At 36.3% G+C, this 22,410-nt stretch overlaps 1 protein-coding gene and 1 long non-coding RNA gene across 8 annotated transcripts in view; one reads left to right on the forward strand and one right to left on the reverse strand.

Moving 5' to 3' along the window:
* Positions 1-844: 844 nt before the first annotated feature.
* On the reverse strand, positions 845-11,455 carry LOC125252509. Of its 2 annotated transcripts, XR_007181243.1 has the most exons (5): positions 11,250-11,455; positions 9,243-10,429; positions 7,984-8,255; positions 5,444-5,568; positions 845-1,070 (listed from the first exon to the last, which is right to left on the reverse strand). It is a non-coding gene; the product is annotated as an uncharacterized LOC125252509 (long non-coding RNA). The 2 variants fall into 2 exon arrangements; XR_007181240.1 differs by lacking the exon at positions 11,250-11,455 and having other exon boundaries at positions 9,243-11,224.
* Positions 6,957-22,410, forward strand: part of LOC125252220 — an 18,094-nt gene continuing 2,640 nt past the window's right edge. Inside the window, exons 1-16 of one of the 6 annotated variants that reach the window (XM_048165397.1) lie at positions 6,957-7,333; positions 11,202-11,436; positions 11,595-11,688; positions 12,268-12,413; positions 12,641-12,697; positions 13,184-13,258; positions 13,713-13,781; positions 13,891-13,944; positions 14,867-14,935; positions 15,043-15,096; positions 17,288-17,356; positions 17,457-17,516; positions 20,546-20,614; positions 20,707-20,760; positions 21,813-21,872; positions 21,979-22,193. In XM_048165397.1, the coding sequence (XP_048021354.1) occupies positions 11,244-11,436; positions 11,595-11,688; positions 12,268-12,413; positions 12,641-12,697; positions 13,184-13,258; positions 13,713-13,781; positions 13,891-13,944; positions 14,867-14,935; positions 15,043-15,096; positions 17,288-17,356; positions 17,457-17,516; positions 20,546-20,614; positions 20,707-20,760; positions 21,813-21,872; positions 21,979-22,193 (1,338 nt within the window). In that variant the 5' untranslated portion in view covers positions 6,957-7,333; positions 11,202-11,243. The remainder of the gene's footprint in view (positions 7,334-11,201; positions 11,437-11,594; positions 11,689-12,267; positions 12,414-12,640; positions 12,698-13,183; positions 13,259-13,712; positions 13,782-13,890; positions 13,945-14,866; positions 14,936-15,042; positions 15,097-17,287; positions 17,357-17,456; positions 17,517-20,545; positions 20,615-20,706; positions 20,761-21,812; positions 21,873-21,978; positions 22,194-22,410) is intronic. The other 5 variants (XM_048165621.1, XM_048165474.1, XM_048165540.1 and 2 more) reach the window with 5 other exon arrangements.

Genomic DNA, 22,410 nt, shown 5'->3' on the forward strand with positions numbered 1-22,410 from the left:
TTTGAAGATTCAGCATTGATAAATGCAGTTTCACTGACACATTTTCACTGTTTTACATTTTGCACTTACACTTAAATAGCTTTTGGCTCAGAATAATCAAAAAGGCACTCATGATAAGCACTGCATTCATGGATTTAATTTTTAAAATGCTTTAAATGATTTGCAAAGGGTGACTTCTGATTACAAATCAGAATATATAAATTATAATACTAATAAAAATACAAGCTCATATGAACACTTTCTGGAACCCATAATGTAAAACAGCCAGTTTGTTCATCTATCCCTTTGTTTGATCCCTCAGACAAAAAAAAATAAAATAAAAAAAAATAAAAAATTTGCCAGCCAAGTTAAGGTAAGCTTGTTTCAAGCAAACGGTAATTCTACCTGCTTATTAGGTGTTGTTCACGTAATTTCGTAATGCAGAAAGCATGAATTTGACCCCATAGCCTACCATGCTCTGTATAAGGGGGTGATCCATGGCTTTGTGTCAGGTGGTTCTTCGACTCTCTGCCATGCACTGAAATAGTGTAACACCGAGCCATTTTCATATTTTGTTCCAAATAATGATGCTTATAAACTCCAATGAGCAAACCAAAGGTGACCCTTTTTGATGTTTGAGGAATGAGAAAGCAGCCTTTGAAGGAAACACGCTATACAAATATTCATTTGATTCAAAGCACCTTACAGAATTAATGATACTAACTTCCCAGAGTTGATTATGTCCCAAAGTTGATTGAACATTAAAACAATATTTCAATAATAATAAAAAATAATAATAAAAAGACACTTTAAAATGTAGGAACTGCTGAGAGCATGAAGGTAAAATATTCTCACAACTAAGGGAAACTGTTTCACAGGGGGGTGAACTTTACTCACAACACACAACAGCCTTTACATAACACCAGTCTCAAAGATTATAATGAGCTCTAATAGAACAATCCATAACATTTGCAATGGACAAGGTGCAGACACTGGTTATGGACTGCACTTAATGAATCGTTGGTGCCAGATGTGGGAATGAAGCTTGACCAGTGGTAGATCTGAGCATCTAGGCTGAACCATCTCCAAAGCTGTTTGGTGGAGAAAAGAAATAGGAGAAATGTTAGAGCATTTTATAAGGAAATGTACAAGTTAACTGTGGGTTAAAATACTTATTTCTCAAACAATATTGGGCAGTGAACACCATGTACAAGGCAGCAACATGCACACAATACTGTCAACAACCTCAGTACTAGATGCCACACAGCAGCTGTGCCAATGACTTCAGATTGATGATTCTCACAGTATTTATATATATTTTTGCTCATTTACCAGCATTGCTGTGAAAGCTGAGTAACAAATAAAACTGAACAATGTTCTGACTACCACATACAATCATCAGCACAGATCAACCAGCCCAAAGCTGTCTGTAGAAGTTGCTGACAGATTTTGGCTTCCCCATTTAGCTCATAACTGAATAAAACATGTTATGCAATTATAAGGAAATGATTATTACAAAAGCTAGACTGATGCAGGTACAAGGGACTTAATTTCAGTGGGCCCCTACATTCTGCCCAATTACATCCTCCAAACAATGTGAAAACTGTAATAATAATAATAATAATAATAATAATAATAATAAGTTAAAGAAAACAAATATAGTAAATGTATTTTTGTAAATAAAGGTTAAAATGTTACATTCTAAAACAAAAACTGTTTGCCCACCATTTTAAAATAAAATATATTTAAAACAAAAAAAACAAAAATGCAGATCAAATGTTAACTGGTAGGAGGAACACAAATTCACTCATCTGAATGTAGTAAATAAACAGCAATTGAAATACATGTAACAACTGTGGTAATTACATGTATACCCCCTTTAGAGTTAGTGCTCTCATAAATGCATGTAGAATATTAAACCTACATTTAAAATATGCATTTTACCTAAATATATATTTTAGTCAGAATTACTGTGCTCCTTTTCTCTTCATTTATTTCCAACATTTGATAAGGACACAACCAACAAATCATACACTGGAGAAACATCTCAAGTCCACACACATCTGCCGAAGCATCTGGCAGGGCAAACCACGATCAGCTATATGCTTGGTTATTTGAAGCCCTTTCTCTGTTCCTGTCTGTTTTGTGGTCTGTATGCGAGTCAAATCTACTCCACTTATAAAAGCTGCTGCTAGTTCAGACTTGACAGATGAAGTCACTCCTTGATTGGACTCTTGTCATTTGTGATAAGATTTTTGTTTGTATGGATGTTGCCATCTTTGATATTACTTTACTCACCATCACTATAATTACAGTTAATAGTCACAAATTGAACACAGGTTTGACTTTGGTTACATCATACAGCATTCAAAACACTACTGTAATTTCCTGTGTGCAGGACACTGAGACTCACATCTAAGTAAATGCTGTTGTTAAAAAGGGTCATGAAACCCCAAAACACTTTTTTTGAGATGTAAACATATGTATAGGCTGCACATCATTGAAAAAGCTAAAGGTACTCAATGTTATTCATAAGTGAAAAATAGTTATTTTTGCATTTTTCAGAGCGATTTCTGTCTTCCTGTCGAAGCAACGTCACAAAATCTGATGACATTGTGTACTTTCAGCCCAAGTATGGGCATGGACGAACATGCTGATGTAGACTGTTTCGAGCGATTCTCGACATATATTCATGACATAAAGCTTATTTAATCCAATCACTGCGCTGTAGTATGCTTAAGATTATAATTGCGGTATTATGCATGAGGAAGTGTCACTTCTCTCGCCTCTGTCTCTTGTCATTCAGAGACATATCGTTTGTTCGTTTCCTCAGTGCTACAACCAGAGCTTGACATTAATACCAGCCAAATGCGGGTAGATTTCAGCTGTGGTGGGTAAGATAGCCACTCCCACTAGCCACTTTGGCGGGTTGAATATAATTTCAGCCTACAGCCAAATAAAAGATAGCCAAGCTCGTTGTATCACAAAATTACAATTCAGTCACAGTTCTTTATCGATTAACTTGTGGTTAGTGAAGGCGGGATAGGCAGAATCGTGCTGAATGATACAGAACAGAAGCACTGTTAAATAAAAATGTTAAATAAATTTATACATGCTAAATAAACATCTGAAAAAAGGTTTTTTTTTTTTTAAATTACTATTTGTAATTTTGCTGCTTTGTTCTTTTTATATAGCCTAACAAAAATAACTACATTCCAGCTGATATATACGATGTATAGTCTTCATTTGGGTGGTCAATCTACATTTGTAAGTATGAAAGGGTTTTAAATCTTGTAAATCAAGTAAAATGACTCAAAATCAAGTAATTTAAGCATGCCAGAGGCAACTTTAATCATATAAAATGTAATTTCCCAACAGCAAAATTGTGGTCAGTGAAAATGCTGAGTGGCTAGTAACTTTGGAAAACCACTAGCCACAGTGGCTGGTGAGCAAAAAAAGTTAATGTCAAGCCCTGTGTTACAACACGTTTTCCTGCGACGTGACCAGAGCAGAGGTTTGTGTGCATGTGGATTGTTTTGCTGTGATCTACCAGCACAAATGGAAAATATGTTCGCGTGAGATCACATTACAGCGGAGAATTCAAATGTCCCAAAAGTGCGGCTCATTCTCCTCTGCCTGCTCTAGCTGCGTTCAAACACGCGAGCCGTAGGCTGTTTCCCTCAGCACAGCAGCACGAGTTGTTTGTATTTTGCTCGCGATGCGGTCAGAACTGGAGTTTGAATACGAACACATGAAAAATACGATTGTTATGATATAGACGTGGAGCGCTCATATGATCGGTTTCAGAGCGGAGCTTCGCGTTGTGTTTAATAACACTAGCCACGTGAATCCTAGCTCATACAGAATAAAGTATACGTGTTTAAAGTTTTTATTTCACACATTCTCCTGCACTAAACATTAAACAGCACGGTGTAGTTATGCACACATATTTCATCAAGTCTTCTTCAAATTAATTATATGTGCAAACTGGACACTGATACAGTGGTGTAGCCTATCTGAACGCGACGACACGATTATTCTAATAGACAAAAGACTGATTTTGAGACTGCAGTGCTCGTAAATGTAATCAAAGTGGCCTATTATTAGCCCTATTAAATATTCTTTCAAATTTCTCCCTTGTGCTTGGGAGTTTGTCGTCATTTTCTCCATGCTCATATATTAATATTCATTATTCTGTATAATGAGTGTGTTCTATGTCTGTGCTTCATTGGTTGTTCTCTTCCCTCTTCCCTCCCTCTACACTCCGACTTATCCAGAGCTTTACATGCCCATTTTTACAGAGTTTTTTGAGCTTTGAGGTGTGAATGACCAGGCTAAAACAGGAGGTTTCATGACCCTTTAATCCCAAATAGTGCCAGTGTGAACACAGACTACCTATGAGTCATAACAGTTTGTTCTTTTGATTTTCTTTACTTTTTTTATAATAAATTGGGTTAAACTGGCTTCTGCTTTACAACTTACAAAAAAACAAAAACAAACAAAAACTTAATACTGTCATTTGCATTTATATCACAATCACAATTGTGTGCAATCCAAGTAAAGGGAAAACAGTAAAGACTGCAGGAGTCTTTAGGTGTGTATATGTTTTAAAGGTTCACAGTATAACAGTTTTTAATTTCTAAACTATTTAACAACAGGAAGTCAGTCTATTTGATGAGTATATATATATATATATATATATATATATATATATATATATATATATATATATATATATATATATATATATATATATATATATATATATATATATATATATATATATATATATATATATATATATATATATATATATATATATATATATATTTATATTATATAAGTGAGCTCTCAGATTCAATGCGTTTCGAGTATTTGGATTTTAACATGGCCTATTTTGCAAACAACATGACTCTTGTCGATCTCCTTAGTGGTTTCTTTATAGTTGAAGCCAAAACTTCAGTTCTACACACCGCGGCGGGAGTGGAATAATTCTATCGTCTTGTGAGCTGGGTTTGTTAATGCTAACTCTAGAGATGTATGCACTTTGACGCACCTCGCACTTCTCCGGTTCCACGTCAGTTTACGTTCTAAGATAACACTGACATCTAGCGGTTGGGTTTTATACAGTCTGTGGTTTTTGATCGCCTAGAATTTTAATAGATGGACAGACAAAAAATAAATAAATAAATCAAAATCTATAACAGTGTATACATTTCCCCCCGTGGAATCAAAAATGGTATCGAATATCGGTACTTTTCAAGGTATCGTATTGAAGTTAGAAATTCCAGTATTGTAACAACACTACAGCCTATATATTTACTCCACGAACTAACTCTACAAACATGGAAAAGAGTGATAGATGGACCTCTCAACCTTACAATGAGGAGAAAATCCAGTGCGACTTTGAGCAGATCTGTGGATAAAACACACAACGCTGTTTCAGCAAAACAATAAAAATTACCTGAGAGTGGAGTTTGTGGGAGAAAATGGTGGCCTCCATACACAGCCCAGTTGCCAGAGTGTCTGGATGATGGAAACCAAACAGGACAGAATTCTGCGCGAGTCAGGTAAGCAGAATAAAATGCACTGTAAATAAACATTAATAAAACAAATGAATATAATTACAGCATGATTACTTTTTGTTATGAAGCTATGGCAGTTTGTTTTCCATTTATATTTATATTAAATATGTTTTTAGGCTACCATCTTTCATAATTTCCATAGGTTTGTCCAACTTTTTCCTACACCTCACAGCGCTTTGCACAAACTATGGGTGTAACTTCCATTAAACTGTAAACATTTTTTTAAACATTCATCATCATAAGCAAAAGAAAGGGCTATCAAGACCAAACTCAACTGCATTGTGTTCCACTTAAATTGTGTGGCATTTAAATCGGGGGAAGTGATTTAAAAAAAAAAAAAAAAAAAAAAAAATTATAAAAATGTACATTTTAAAATATATTTTCATATTTTCTTTTTTAGGATTAATCTACACTACCAGTCAAAAGTTTGGAAACATTATTTTTAATGTTTTCAAGTCTCTTATGCTCATTAAGGCTGCATTTATTTCATAATAAATACAGGAAAAACAATAATATTGTGAAATATTACTAAAAATTAAAATTACGGTTTTCAATTTTAATATACTTAATATAATTTATTCCTGTGATCAAAGCCGAATTTTCAGCATCATTACTACAGTCTTCAGTGTCACATGATCCTTCAGAAATCATTCTAATATGCTGATTTATCATCAATGTTGGAAACAGTTGTGCTGCTTAATATTATTTTATAACCTGTGATACTTTTTCAGGATTCTTTGATTAAAAAGTTAAAAAATATCAGCATTTATTTAAAAAAAGAAATCTTTTGTAACAATATACACTACCGTTCAAAAGTTTGGGGTCAGTAATTTTGTTTTGTTTTTTAAAGAAATGTATTCTTTTATTCAGCACGTATGTGTTAAATTGATAAAAAGTGATAGTAAAGATTTATATTGTTAGAAAAGATTTATATTTTGAATAAATGCTGTTTTTAACCTTTTATTCATCAATGAATCCTGAAAAAAGTATCACAGGTTCCAAAAAAATATTAAAGCAACACAACCGTTTCCAACATTGATAATAACTGAGTATCAAATCAGCATATTAGAATGATTTCTGAAGGATCATGTGACACTGAAGACTGGAGTAATGATGCTGAAAATTCAGCTTTACCATCACAGGAATAAATTAGATTTTAAAGTATATTAAAATAGAAAACCATAATTTTAAGTTGTATTAATATTTCACAATATTTTTGTTTTTTCTGTATTTATTATGAAATAAATGCAGCCTTAATGAGCATAAGAGACTTCGTTCAAAAACATAAAAAAAAAAAGAAGTAATGTTTCCAAACTTTTGACCCGTAGGGTATAAAAATTTTTGGGGAAAAAAATAAAATTGTTTAATAAAATTTATGCTAGTAAAAAGAATAAAGCCATAATACATACATTTTAAAATGTCTTTGACATAATGGTGATAAAACTAATATATTATATATAATAAAAAAATTAACTAAAAAAATAAATAATTAAACAGAATTAATGAATGAATGTCACGTGACCGTATACTATATATATCCGATGACCGTTATAATTTGTATCAGATGACCGTTGTGATTTCCTCAGCCTACTGTACTCTCAACTTTTTTTGATTAATTTTCCCACATTAATAACCTGTAAATAGCTCCAACTGTATATATTACGTTCCTGTTCAGTCGTTACACGTTTTTTTACTTTGTTGTTTTTCTAGTTCATTATTAGTCGGCTTTAAGTTTGTTTGTAGTTTGTCTTCAGTTCGGCGAGTTGTTGGTAAGTATATGTATACAGTATTAATCAGCCTTTTGATACCTTGAAGTTTAATTATATTCGAAATAAGTATTATTATACATGTATGTATACACAGACAATAAATAATCACCAACACAAACGTCGTAATTAAAACAAAATGCCTACAAGTTTTTATAGGCGCGTTTTTTCCGTTCCTCACAACAGCTGTGACTGACAACATCCGCGGGGGGCGGGGGAAAGGGGCGGGAAAATCTAAAGCGTTGCTTTGCTCAATACTGATTGGTTAGACCATACGTGTCCAAACTCGGTCCCTGAAGGCCGCTGTCCTGCAGAGTTTAGCTCCAACTTGCCTCAACACAGCTACTTCAAGTGTGTTTAATTGTGGCTGGAGCTCAGCGCAGAGAAAAGTAACGTGTAAAAATTGAAGTGCTGCTCTACTTAACACTTGTGCCGAATGCAAAAATCGCCATTTTATGCCATCAAACAGAGCACTTTAAGTATTTGGTATCCGAAACCATAGTGGACGTTATCGAGTGTAACGTTACTCACATTTTTCACAGACGGATTAAGTTACACAAGCACTAAACATATGATGGTCATTAGACCATGCAAGACCCACTATTTGTTAACATGCACAGCTAACAGGTCGTGTTAAACATGATTAACGTTACCTTCGTGAGTGACGATGACACCCTGGGACAGACCAAGCACAGGCCGTTTCCAGCTTGAATTCAGACGCGCTTTGGTGAATCACAGAAGGAGCCTGTACGATGATGGCAGTGCAACACACAGTCAAGATCACGAAACCAAGACATGCATGCTTTGCTGGTACCATGACGCCGATCAAACTCCGTCCATCCGTCGACTTGGGATTTGAACTGGAGTTCTTGGAGCGCGCGCACTTGAAAGTGTGACATCAGCAGCGAACAGCCAATCGCATGCCCTGAAAGAGAATCCGAATTAACTTCCCGCGAGACACTTGCTATTCAATACTCTCATTTGAAGAACAGATTGAATATGAAGTACAGAAATGCATCTAGACAGCAAGATAACTTTTATGATACAGCAAGATATTTAGTTTATATTGTTGAGTATAAATATGATCAAGACTCCATTTATTAAATCAAATGCAGTAAAACAGTAAAATGGCTCAATTTTATTACAAATTAAAAAAAACTTTTCTTTTTGAACATTTTAAAATGTAATTTATTCCTGTGATCAAAGCTGAATTTTAAGCATCATTATACGGTCTTCAGTGTCACATGATCCTTCAGAAATCGTTCTGATGTTTCTAACATTTCTTATCAAAGGATTATCCCACTGAAATCCATACCATTCTTAAATATTTAAATAAAATTACATTTTTTACAATTGTTTTTACTGTATTTTATCAGATAAACATAGCCTTTCTAAACATAAGAAACTTCATATCCTCCTTACTAGTCCCAAACTTCAAAAGTTTGTGTGCGTGTTATGTATGTGTCTGTGTAGACTTCAGATGCAAAAGCCTCCAAGTGCCATCTGAAATTTTCTTATAAAATGTGCATCTTTATCAGGCTTCTATGTTTAGGTTCAGTAATTTAACTTTAATGGCAGTTCTATTTAAAACAGGAGCCTGATAAAAATGCTCACTTTATAAGAATATTTTAGATGACACTTAGAGGCTTTTGCATCTGAAGTCATCATCCTTTGAGTTCAACTGATGATGCTTTATAGTACATCAATTGTGTTGATGCAAATATATTGGTAGGCCAGTAAACAAACAACAAAAAAGGGTTTTTTTTGTGTTAAGGTCTTAATACTATGGCTTGCAATGAGCCGTCCTATTGGACGCTGAGGAGAAAAGCCAAGGAGAAGGTGGATCAACAACTGCAGACAATAAATGCAACAACTTCAGGGAAGGAGTTGAGTTGCATGCACAGTGACTCACGTAACGCCTGTCAATGTCAAATCGATGATGAAGACACATTTATGGACTGTCTCTCTCAGATTGACGAGACTGAAGCTGTCAATATGGCAAGTCTTCTTGATGATAGTGAATCTGACCCCGAGTCGGAGTCTGAAACGGATCCAACTTCCCTAGAAGAAGATCTGGCAACCTGGGCTACTGAAAACAAAATCTCACACGTGGCATTAAATTCATTACTAAACATACTACGTCAACATAGTTTAAATCTGCCAAAAGACTCAAGAACGTTGCTAGGAACGGTGCGTGGGAACCCTCAAATACAACACAAAGCTGGTGGCCAGTATTACCATTTTGGAGTACTAAATTCAATCACAGAGGTGCTACATCAGAATGTCAAGATTCTGAGCAACATTCACACATTGGAGCTTCAGGTCAGCATCGATGGTCTGCCCCTCTACAAGAGTTCGTCAACACAGTTCTGGCCCATTCTTGGAACACTGCAAAATATCAGACAAGAAGAACCAGTGACAATAGGTTTATTTTGTGGCACAGGTAAACCTACCTCACTGACCGAGTATCTCGAAGACTTCATCACGGAAGTAAATGAATTGGGTAATGGATTTGAGTTTGAAGGAGTGAGGTTAGCTTTACAACTTTCTTCGATGGTTTGCGACGCACCTGCTCGTGCATTCCTAAAAAACATTAAAGGTCACACAGGCTATCATGGATGCGAAAAATGCACACAGGATGGAGTGTACCTGGAAAACCGGATGACATTTCCAAGAAGCGACATGCCACTAAGAACCAATGAGAGCTTCAGAAACAAGACCGATTCTGATCACCATCATGGCACGTCACCCCTTGAACAAACTTCCCTGGATATGGTCTCTGGCATCCCCCTCGATTACATGCACCTTGTGTGCCTTGGAATCATGAGAAGACTTCTCCACTTGTGGTTGAAGATGGGTCCTCTCACTTGTAGGCTGTCGGGATTTCAAATAAACACATTAACAGAAAGGTTAGTGAATGCTCAGAGAAGCGTGCCCATGGAGTTCGCAAGGAAACCAAGGGCACTGAGGGAAATTGACAGGTGGAAGGCAACAGAGTTCAGGCAGTTTTTACTGTATACCGGACCTGTTATGTTGAAAGATCTCCTTACCACAGAGGTGTACAAAAACTTCTTGCTGCTTTTTGTGGGAATCTTCATCCTGTGCAACAACAGTCTGATGGAAGATTACTGTGATTATGCCAATGACATACTGGTTCTCTTCGTCAATCACTTCGGTCAACTGTATGGGCCACAATTCCTGTCCTATAATGCACACTGCCTTGTACATCTTGCAGATGATGCAAAAAAGCATGGCGTGCTAGACAACTTCAGTGCTTTCAAGTATGAGAATCACCTGAACAAACTCAAAAGACTTCTGAGGAAACCAACATGCCCTCTGAGTCAAATAATAAAAAGATTCTCAGAGATGCAAAGAAGCTGCAAAAAACCTCACAAAACCAGGCCACATCTGCTCAAAAAGCAGCATGCAACTGGTCCTCTACCTGCATCCTTTCATGAAGCGACACAGTATAAAGAGTTAAGGACAAGCCCTTACACTCTTAAACTGGACCGGGCAAACAGTCACGTTTACATCAGTGGCAAAGTTGCAAAGCTGCAAAATATCATTTCATTCAGGGATGAAATTTATGTAGCTTACAGTTCATTCAACCATCAGGAATCTTTTTTTGACTATCCCCTGCCATCCTCTACACTCGGCATTTATTTAGTTGACGATCTCTCAACCACCGTCGAGTTCTGCAAATTTGAGGAAATAGAGAACAAAATTTTTCTTGTCCCATATCTACGCCATTTTGTTGCAATTCCACTTTTACATACAGATTAATTCTTTATCAGCACTTTTTGTTCCATAGTTTATGCATTTGAATTACATAGTTGAATTTATCGAATTTAATACACAATATGGGTTTCAGGCTGGCAGTTCTTAAAAAAAAAAAAAAGAAAAAAAAAGAAAAATGTACCTAATAGTGGAGTTTGAGGGAGAAGGGACGACTGGACCAGTTGCCAAGTCCTGGTATGCTGACGGATACTCTTGGTGGCCACCATATAAAGACATTGACAGGCTGTTAAAGAGTGTTAAAATCATGGAGACACCACAGCCAGAGAAGGGGTGGACCCGGCATAAAACAAGAATCCTGCACGAGTCAGGTAAGAGTAAATTATACTGTAAATTAAACATGATCTTGCCCAGCATACCTGCATTTCATTTTTCAGAATCTTTGTACATTTATCTATACTGTAAAATGTGGTCTCACATAAAGCTTTAATAAACAAAATTGAAACCGTACCTGCATTTCTTTTTTCAGCATCTTTTCACAATGTAGCCAACAACTGGAAGAAGGCCAGTTATACATCCGACATAAATTCAGAACCTGAAATTGCTGGAAAAAGGATTCCAAAGTAAGTCCTCATAAAAGACAAAGAAATGTTTTGAAAAACACATGAAAATGCCATATACTTTCGTTTCAACCACCTTTAACATAGTTCAACTGAATATTTAAATTATTGAATAACAGCTTCAGTATGATTGTTACAGGTTTTAAAGTGTTAGTTCGCTCAGAAATGAAATTTCTGCGATCAAGTACTCACCCTCAAGTCGTTTCAAACCTGCAAGACTTTCGTTCATCTTCTGAACATAAATTATGTTGATGTCTACGCTCAGACATCAACGCAACTACCACCTCAAGGCCCAGAAAGGTAGTAAAGACATAGTTAAAATAGTCTATGTGACTAGTGGTTCAACCACAATTTTATGAAGTGATGAGAACCCTTTTTCTGAGCAAGATGTCATCAAAAATATTTTCATTTGTGTTCTGAAGATGAACAAAGGTCTTACAGTAAATTATGAAAATTATTCAATTTGGGTGAACTATCCCTTTAAGAAATAAAGCAAAATGTTTTTAGTCCATTTATGAGTATTTGCTATCACACAAGGGGCAATTAATGTGTGCAGTTGTACTTTTTTCTCTGTGTTCCTAGAAAGAAACTGTGCTCCAACCACATCTACTCATCGGATGATGAGGCACCAGAACAACCACCTCTTAAAAAAAGAAAAAGTGCAGACAAAGAAAGTCTTCCACCAGCACCAAAGCCTCCTTCAATTCCAAAACGCACAAAGAAAAAAGGTAATGGAAAATAAATTTAAAAACATGCAATGGTAATAAAATGAATGCTATGAATAACAATACACATTCCATTTAAACTCAACCAGAGGTTGCTTTTTTTTTTAATTTTTAAAATCTAGGTAATTCTCAAATCTGGTTGATTTTACACAGAATGGCCCAGTATGAAATAAGTAAGATTAAAAGTGCATAACAGCCAGAATACAAAAAATAAATTTCCCTTTTATCAGGTCCTGTTGTGCAACCTCAGGTTTTGCAGAGCAGAGCTGTAAACTCTTTAAGCAACTGTAAGTCTGAAGATCTCTTATCTTTAATCATTTTAATTGTTCTATCCACATCTACAATGATTATTTAAAGCTACAACTATGTCAGCGGTTCTTAATCCTGTTTGTCACACATTTTGTGACATCTCTTAACACATCTCTTATCACTTCAGACATTTGTGCTATTCAACCGTGGATTTCACAGGATCCACCATGATTCCAGTTCCAAGGGAGCATATATTTTCCATTCAAAGGACATTAAAGTGCATAAGACATCCCTTTAAATTGTATTTATTCATAGAGTTATATTACGTCACACTTCTCTAGTTTCATCAGGCAGTGGCGTTGCGCAAATCCGTGAATGAATGTTCCTAATTGAACTAAACTTTAACAGATTTCCTGTGCAGGAAAAGAATTAAGAACCGCTGAATTAAATAACTGTTGAAACATACAGCTGCAGAACTGTAGCTATCAAAATGAACATCACTAATGACCCCCGACTGTCAACAGCATTTGTCAATCAGCAACAATGTGATATGGAAGACCAACAGCAGACCTGGTGTGAGAGTCTCCCCAGCTTTCAAGGTAAATTATTAGTTGTATCTGGCTGGTGGGAATGCTCAAATGAAGTCCAACATGTGATCCAAATAATGGGTTATTTGACTCAAAGAAAGTTTTGTGAATTGTGTCATTCCTAACCCATAAACTATTTTCTAATTTCATTACTTTAAACTAAACTCATTTAAGCCTGGCTAATTTAAATATTCAAGAGCAAGACGCAAAAGAAAACTTGCGCGTGCTGTGAGAGCGCACACACACTTATTTCAGACAACGTGCAAATACCGAGTTCTCCATCAAGTCTTGCGTAGCAGTAATATTGGAGTGGAGGCTATCAATACATAGAGAAACTTCATATGCATTACTTTTACAATTATGTTTATCATCTTTAAAGTGTGCAAGTTATGGGGAAATGCCCTATTGATGGAGGAACAGTAACCTCACAATTACATGTGCAACTTACACACTCCACCTTTTGCAGCTCCAGTGCGTGTTTCTCAGCCAGACCATCACGGAGACGGTTGGAGTGTTGATCCACCTAACACACAAGGTACAAGAGCACAATCAGGGATGAGGAAATCAGAAACACATTCACAGCATTTCAAACTAAATAAAATTTTTAAAACTAAATAACATAATATTTTGCGTTCAATCCATAGAGCACACCTTTTCTGTCATGAGACCCTCAGGGGACCACCTTGGACGAACGCAGAGTAAGATAAATGCACATAAATTCACTTAAGTAAATTTTACACCTCTCAGCCAAATAGGATAAAGTTAATGGAAGGGAAAAAAAAAAAAAAAAACATCAGTTCAAATTGCAATTGCAATTTTACTATTAAAGGGTTAGTTCACCCAAAATGTTCCACACCCGTAAGACCTTCGTTAATCTTCAGAACACAAATTAAGATATTTGTTGAAATCCGATGGCTCAGTGAGGCCTCCATAGGGAGAAATGGACACTTCCTCTCTCAAGATCCATAAAGGTACTAAAAACACATCTAAATCAGTTTATCTGGAGTACAGTGGTTCAATATTAATATTATGAAGTGACGAGAATATTTTTGGTGCGCCAAAAAAACAAAATAACGACTTATTTAGTGATGGCCGATTTCAAAACACTGCTTCAGAAAGCATCGAAGCATTGTGAATCAGTGTATCGAATCATTAATTGGATCGCGGTTCAAACTCGCCAAGCTGCTGAAATCATGTGACTTTGAAATGCAGATTCGACACAAAAGATTCATAACGCTCCGAATCTTCCTGAAGCAGTGTTTTGAAATCGGCCATCATTAAATAAGTCGTTATTTTGTTTTTTTGGCGCACCAAAAATATTCTCGTGGCTTTATAATATTAATATTGAACCACTGTACCCACATGAACCGATATAGATGTGTTTTTATTACATTAATGGATCTTGAGAGAGGAAGTGTCATTGCTGGCTATGAAGGCCTCACTGAGCCATCTGATTTCATCAAAAATATCTTAATTTGTGTTCTGAAGATTAACGAAGGTCTTACGGGTGTGGAACGACATGAGGGAGAGTAATACATGACAGAATTTTCATTTTTGGGTGAACTAACCCTTTAATTCGCAAATGTAACAAGTCCAACTTACCCACTCCAATTTTCTCAGCGACTGTGGGCATCTCTCAGGCAGACCATCACGGAGCCGGCTGGAGTGTTCATCCACCTAACACACAAGGTACAAGAGCATTAATTACAATAAGGAGGAGGAAACAAGAAAAGCTATTTAGAGCACTATACAGAATTTTAAACAGCATAATATCAGATGATCTTTTCAATCCATAGAGCACACCTTTTCTGTCCTGAGACCCTCAGGTGAGCACCAAGGAAGAACACAGAGTAAGTTATATTTGATCACTATTACAGAGTTGTAAAAAAACAATAAGCTTCAAGAAGCTGTGGTTTTCGGTGAATTTATAACAGCTAAGGAGATGCACACCAGTAATGTTTTTTTTCTAGTGTACGTTTATAAAAGCTACATAAATATCCTAATTGAACTAGGATATAAGTTTTAAGATATATAACTAAGGCCTAATCCTGGCTTAGCCTAAGCCCTGATTGTGAAACCGGGCCTATATCACATCGAATCATATCGCCGATACATATCATCGCGTTTTATATCGCAATCGTAATATAACGATGTATCGTTACACCCCTATTTTTAACTGTTAATGTGTTTGATTGTGTTAACTTTGATTTTCCTTACACACACAGCAAGATTTGCAGTCTAAACACTTTTTTCCAGCCCGTTTTGATTGAGAACATATAAACTGTCCTGATTATCAGCAGTTTCTAAACAATCAGATGATAGTATATGAAATAATGAAATAATTGCTTGTATTGGCTGATACATCGGTGCATCTCTAGTTGTAATTCATGTAATTCTTTGGTTTTATACTAGTGGTGCGCACAGATTAATTTTTTTCTCACATATTCTGAATGTCTTCGGCAGATTTCAAATGAGCCATTTTAATCTAGATTAATTCCAAAATTAATCTAGATTAAAATGGCTCATTTGAATTCTGCCGAAGACATTCAGAATATGCGAGATACCCAAATTGTCCCTGCGTCCCAATGTCCGTACTATCCATCCTAAATAGTATGTGAGATTAAAATAAGTGTGTCCCAAAGCATAGTATGTTGAAAAGAGTATGCCAAAAGTCCCCGGATGGTCTACTATTTCCGGTAGATTTTCAAAGTGTGGATCCGTGCACACTATAAAGGCTAATATTGCCCACAACCCATTGCGCATTGGACGAGGATTCAGTTCAGAACTACAAACACGAGTAAAAAGTGTTAAAAACTACAAAACATGACGAATATGCAAGATAGAGGCTGAGAGGCTGTTTGAGTGACTAATAATCAGTTCAACCTGATAGAAAATATTTATTTAATGTTATATGTGTTATTTTTCATCTGCAAATACCAATGTGGACTTTTATAAAGATCTGATTGGCCACTAACTTTTAAATGCATCATTATGCATTAATATGAGGAGAGTTCTCCACATGAAAGACTCGCGACTGCAGATCAACGTGCTGCATTTCTCTCTGATACGGTAGGAAATTAACTAAATGAAATGTGGAGGATGTAAGATGATTGACAGGCCAGTTTACGGTGACTGGATGCGACAGAGAGCAAAGACGCAATTGTATGACGTGATAGTATGTCCCAAAGCTTGTCTACTCTTTTGCTACACACTCAAAAGTAAGTACTTTTTGTTAACAGAAAGAGTACATACTTTTAGGGCGTAGTACAGAATTGGGACGCAGCAAATGACTAAAAGGAATCCGCCATTTTGTCCGACAAAGCAGATAGGAGTTAGAAGATTAACCTCGGTAGAGTTAAACTTTTGTATATTATATTTTGTATACTGACATCTTTCCGCGTTTGAAACAACATTGATTCTCATGTTCATTCATGTTTATTTGATGCTATAAATGGACTCGTAGTAAGAGATGATCGGTTTACGAGCCTCTTGAGCTGAGGCATTACAGCAATCTGTCACGACCATGGTCACGACACATTAAAGAGCAACAAAACGGTTTTTATTGTTTGAATTTCTTAAACTACACAGTTTTAAAGCTGGGACTTTGTTAAATATCATAAGTAACCTGCTCTGTCTTGTCTGTCGACGTGTTGTCAGTGTCCTCTTTGCTCCGTGATGCATTTATTACTGTGTGTGGCGTCACAGCGCCACGGCTTGACAGATAAAGCAACAGTAACTAAGGGGGGCAGGTCTTTGCGAAGGGTCAGTTCGGCTAGGTATACATCCGCGCTAAAATATCAGGGTGAAAGTCATCATAACTTGCGTAGAAAAGATCCAGCTCCCAACCCAACTTTGAGAATAGATTAACGGCAATATTTTTTTTAATCGTCCGATAAGAGTCTCACGTTAACGCAGCACGTTAACGCCGATAACGGCCCACCACTATTTTACACTTTTCTAAAATTTCAATTAGCAACACATTTTTCTGTGTGTTTACTTGTGTCGATAACAAGCAAATCTTACCTGCTCCACCTTTCTCAGCGACTGTGGGCATCCCTCAGCCAGACCATCACGGAGCCGGCTGGAGTGTTGATCCACCTAACACACAAGGTACAAGAGCATTAATTACAATAGGGAGGAAGAAACCAAAAACATTTCAACTTTAACAAAATCTAAAACTGTTTATTACATTATCTTTTCAAATCCACAGAGCACACCTTTTCTGTCCTGAGACCCTCAGGTGATTGTGACCACCAAGGAAGAACACAGAGTAAGAACAAAAAAAAAAAAAAAAAAACATTTTGTGCAGATATATAATACATCCAGAAAGTATTCTCAGTTACAGCCTTATTCAAAAAAGGATTAAATACATTTTTTCCCCTCAAAAATTCTACAAACAAGTGACAACATGAAAGAAGTTTGTTTGAAATCTTTGCAAATTTATTAAAAAAAAAAAAAAAAAAAAAAAAAAAAAACCACACGTGCATAAGTACAGAGGGTATGCAAAAGTGATAATACTTTTGAGTTTTATGGACGTCGCCATCTTTAATGTTATGTTGGTCACTGTTGTTATGGTTACTAGTAAGAGAATATGGGTTTGACTCTCGTTGGACGTTCATACAGACGCTACTGTGTTCCGGACGCTACTGTAAGTTGCTGTGTGAACGAGACTTTAAGACTGACACCTGTAAGTAAATGCGATTGTCAATCCCAAAAACTGACAGTGTGAATGTGGCCTTAGTCAGGGAGGTGACCAAGAACCCAATAGTCACTCTGACAGAGCTCCAGCATTTCTCTGGTGGAGCTTGAGAGGTCCTGCAAAGAAGAACGAAAGAAACTGCCCAAAAATAGGTGTGCCAAGCTTACCACATCATACTCAAAAAGACTTGAGGCTGTAATTGGTGCCAAAGGTGCTATAACAAAGTAGTGAGCAAAGGCTGTGTATACTTATGTACATGAGATTTGTTTTAATTTTTTTATTTTTAATATATTTGAAAAGATTTCAAACAAACTTCTTTCACATTGTCATGGTGGGGTATTGTTTTAATCACTTTTGGAATAAGGCTGTAACACAAAATGTGGAAAAAGTGAAGCGCTGTGAATACTTTCTGGATGTACTGTAAGTGGTAATTAGGGATGTCAATTTACACAAATACCCAAGACTGATCATTTAAATGAACTGATAGATTAATCATTAGCCTTAATACTGTGATATGTGTTTACTGCAGTGGCATATAGCCAACAGCATGACAGGGAGTGCACATGCCGCTTTTTAATCTAAATAAAGGGCTAATAGGATTGTAAAATGAGTTGATGTGATTGATCATTTATTAAATTACTTATTTTAATAATCAAATATAACTACTAATACAACGTGTCACAAACGCTGCCTCAGATGCTTGATTGTCAGAATGTGAGCTGAAAACAGTAACAAAACTCAATGAATTCACAATGATTTATTAAAGGGTTAGTTCACCCAAAAATGAAGTTTCTGTCATCAAGTACTCACCCTCATGTCAGCCGAAACCCATAAGACCTTCGTTCATCTTCAGAACACAAATTAAGATATTTTAGTTGAAATCCGATGGCTCCGTGAGGCCTCCATAGGGAGTAATGTCACTTCCTCTGTCAAGATCCATAAAGGCACTAAAACACATCTAAATCAGTTCATGTGCATACAGTGGTTTAATATTAATATTATAAAACGACGAGAATATTTTTGGTGCGCCAAAAAAAAAAAAAAAAAAAAAACTTATATAGTGATGGCCGATTTCAAAACACTGCTTCAGGAAGCATCGGAGCGTTATGAATCTGTGTGTCGAATCTGCAGTTCGGAGCGCCAAAGTCACGTGATTTCAGCAGTTTGGCGGGTTTGAACCGCGATCCGAATCATGATTCGACACAAAAGATTCATAACGCTCCGAAGCTTCCTCAAGCAGTGTTTTGAAATCGGCCATCATTAAATAAGTCGTTATTTTGTTTTTTTGCCGCACCAAAAATATTCTCGCCGGTTTATAATATTAATATTAAACCACTGTACTCACATGAACTGATATAGATATGTTTTTAGTACCTTTATGGATCTTGAGAGAGGAAGTGACATTACTCCCTATGGAGGCCTCACGGAGCCATCGGATTTCAACTAAAATATCTTAATTTGTGTTCTGAAGATGAATGAAGGTCTTACGGGTGTGGAACGGCATGAGGGTGAGTGATTAATGACAGAATTTCCATTTTTGGGTGAACTAACCCTTTAAGGTTGAACCACTGTAGTCGTATTGACTACAGAATAGGGATGTCTCACGATTTTCGAATAATCGATTTGTTGATTTAATTATAGAATATTGAACAGGTTTCATCTTTAAAAAATCCTCAATGGTGATATGTTCATGTAAACAGAGGGTGGCGCGTGCTGCCAATAACGCACCTACAAGCTGTCAATCACGTTGTCTTACACACAAACTGTAGACTAGCGTGGCACGTAACAGAGACGTTAAAATCAATGTTCACACAAGTGCTGTGATTCAGGCTGTTCACAACGCCTGTTCTGTTATAACGCGTTTAGTCATTAGTTAATCATTCTATGGCTGGGTTAAGACAGCCTATTCCCCAATGAATTGTCCCTTTCCCTCCCTCTGTGTGTAGTGTATTATAGTAGGCCTACATGCATGTGTGTATGCAGGGGAGGGGTGCGATTTTCGAATAATATTTGAATAATTCCCAGTGATCTTCAAATATTATTTTTGTTTGAAATGCCCATCCCTACTACAGAAACCCCCAGATTTCATCAAAAAAAAATTAATTTGTGTTGCGAAGATGAACAAAGGACTTACAGGTGTAAATTTCATTTTTGGGTGAAGTAACCCTTTAAAGAGGAAAACTTCTCTCACACTTTGCGCCTGTACAGAGATCTGTCATGCCATATCAAGGAGAGTAAAAATGGACGTTTTTGTTTGAATTTTGAGAATGGACAGGGGTACGTTCAGTACACCATGAGTATCACAGTACGTACCGTACCCTAGACCAGACCAAATCTGCAGGGGGTGCCAGGAATAAATCACACTCAAATATGGACTACAACACATCCCCAGTGTGAAAACTACATTAGAGTCCTTAATGTACTCAAACTGATTTACTGACTGGAGATTGTTGGTAATGCCAGTGTAATAATGAATAAATGAACCATACTGTTATAATAAGAAGTGAACCAAAATCTGTGTTATGCTTTTCTGTTAAAATATTAGTGTTTGTTAACTTGTGTTGGTAACAAGCAAATCTTACCTGCTCCACCTTTCTCAGCGACTGTGGGCATCTCTCAGGCAGACCATCACGGAGCCGGCTATGGTGTTGATCCACCTAACACACAAGGTACAAGAGCATTAATTAGGCCTGAGGAAATCAAACACATTCACAACATTTAAACAATCTAATGCTTATAATTACATCTGTTCAATCCATAGAGCACACCTTTTCTGTCCTGAGACCCTCAGGTGACCACCAAGGAAGAGAACAGAGTATGTTACCTACAAAGTATTTTTGTACATATATTGTTTTATGCCATCATGAAAACTTAAATAAGCTGAGGCTGATAGTTTTTACTTTCCAACTCCACCATTTTCAGCTCCAGTGTGTCTCTTAAAGGGTTAGTTCACCCCAAAATGAGATTTGTCATTTATTACTCACCCTCATGTTGTTCCACACCTGTAAGACCTTCGTTCAGTACACAAATTAAGATATTTTTGATAAAATTTGAGAGATGTCAGTTCCTCCATTGATGGTCTTTGCATCTGACACTTTAACTCTTCCAAACGATCATAAAGGGCCCATTTACATCTGGTCACTTCATGCGTTTTTACAGATTGGACGATTTTAAATTGGCCACATAAATGTGTCACTGCAAAACGGATATAAATCCGATCTTCAATTCCCATGCTATATGCATATTTAATGTATTATACGTCAATGAAAGAAAAATATATGAGCTGCATTTTATTGATCATCAGCTAGCTAATTTCAGAATCAAAGACCGCAATAGGAGACAGAGCGGCATCAGCACTGGTAAGATCAATGATCAATGTTTACATGAGAGTAAAAACCTAAATTGAATCTGTTCATCATATAAAGCAATCAAGTCTTCAGACTGATAACTAATCCATATGAATTTTTCTGATCTCTTTATAAACTTTCTGAAAAGTCAAAGTGTTCATAGCAAAGGCAGTATGAAGGAACTGACAGCCCTCAGATTTCATCAAAAATATCTTAATTTGTGTTCTGAAGATGAACAAAGGTCTTACGGGTTTGGACGTCATGAGGGTGAGTAATTGAGGACATGATTTTCATTATTGGGTGAACTAACCCTTTCACCAATCCAGGTAAAAGAGTGAAACAAACAAACAAACAAAAAATGTATTAAGAGTGGGCGTCATTTCATGAAAATGTCACATTATTTAGAGTGAAATGTAACCCAGATATGTTCTTGCTAACATCCACCAAGTCAGAGGCACACATGACAATGAAAACATTGTCACAAAACATTGAAAACCTCACAGTAAATTTTTACTTACAGGTACTTCTGGTGTGAGACAGGAAAATCCAGTCTTGCGTCTGGTTCCAAATCAATGTACATGTAAGTTATTTGTTATTTATCAACTTAAAAAAAGAAAAAAAAAGAAAAATGCATTATTTTATTAATTAAAACTACATGCCAAATTAAATGTTCTTCTGTACTGCAGCTGTAGAAAGGGCCATTCTAGAAACACTAGAGAAAATGGACATGAAGATCAACCACCTGACTTCACTGGTCCAGTCTCTAGTGGGAAACAGGCGCTTTTTACCCCCAGTGGCAGTGCAAAATGATGAGGAAGATGGAATCTTTCCTCTAGCATCCACTGAGGATCTAGACCGGCTGGAGCAAAGTCTGTCAGACAGAGGATTTATGCAGAGAATGGTAAGAAATGGAATTGTCAACCTACAACTACTAAAGAAATGTAGTGTGTGTGTTTATATGCTACTTGCCAAAAGTTTGAAATCAAGATTGAAAACATTAAAGGGTTAGTTCACTCAAAAATGAAAATTCTGTCATTTACTCACCCTCATGCCGTTCCACACCCGTAAGACCTTCATTCATCTTCAGAACACAAATTAAGATATTTTTGATGAAATCC

Source organism: Megalobrama amblycephala, linkage group LG1 (genome assembly GCF_018812025.1).
Source record: "Megalobrama amblycephala isolate DHTTF-2021 linkage group LG1, ASM1881202v1, whole genome shotgun sequence".
NCBI classification, from domain to species: domain Eukaryota; kingdom Metazoa; phylum Chordata; class Actinopteri; order Cypriniformes; family Xenocyprididae; genus Megalobrama; species Megalobrama amblycephala.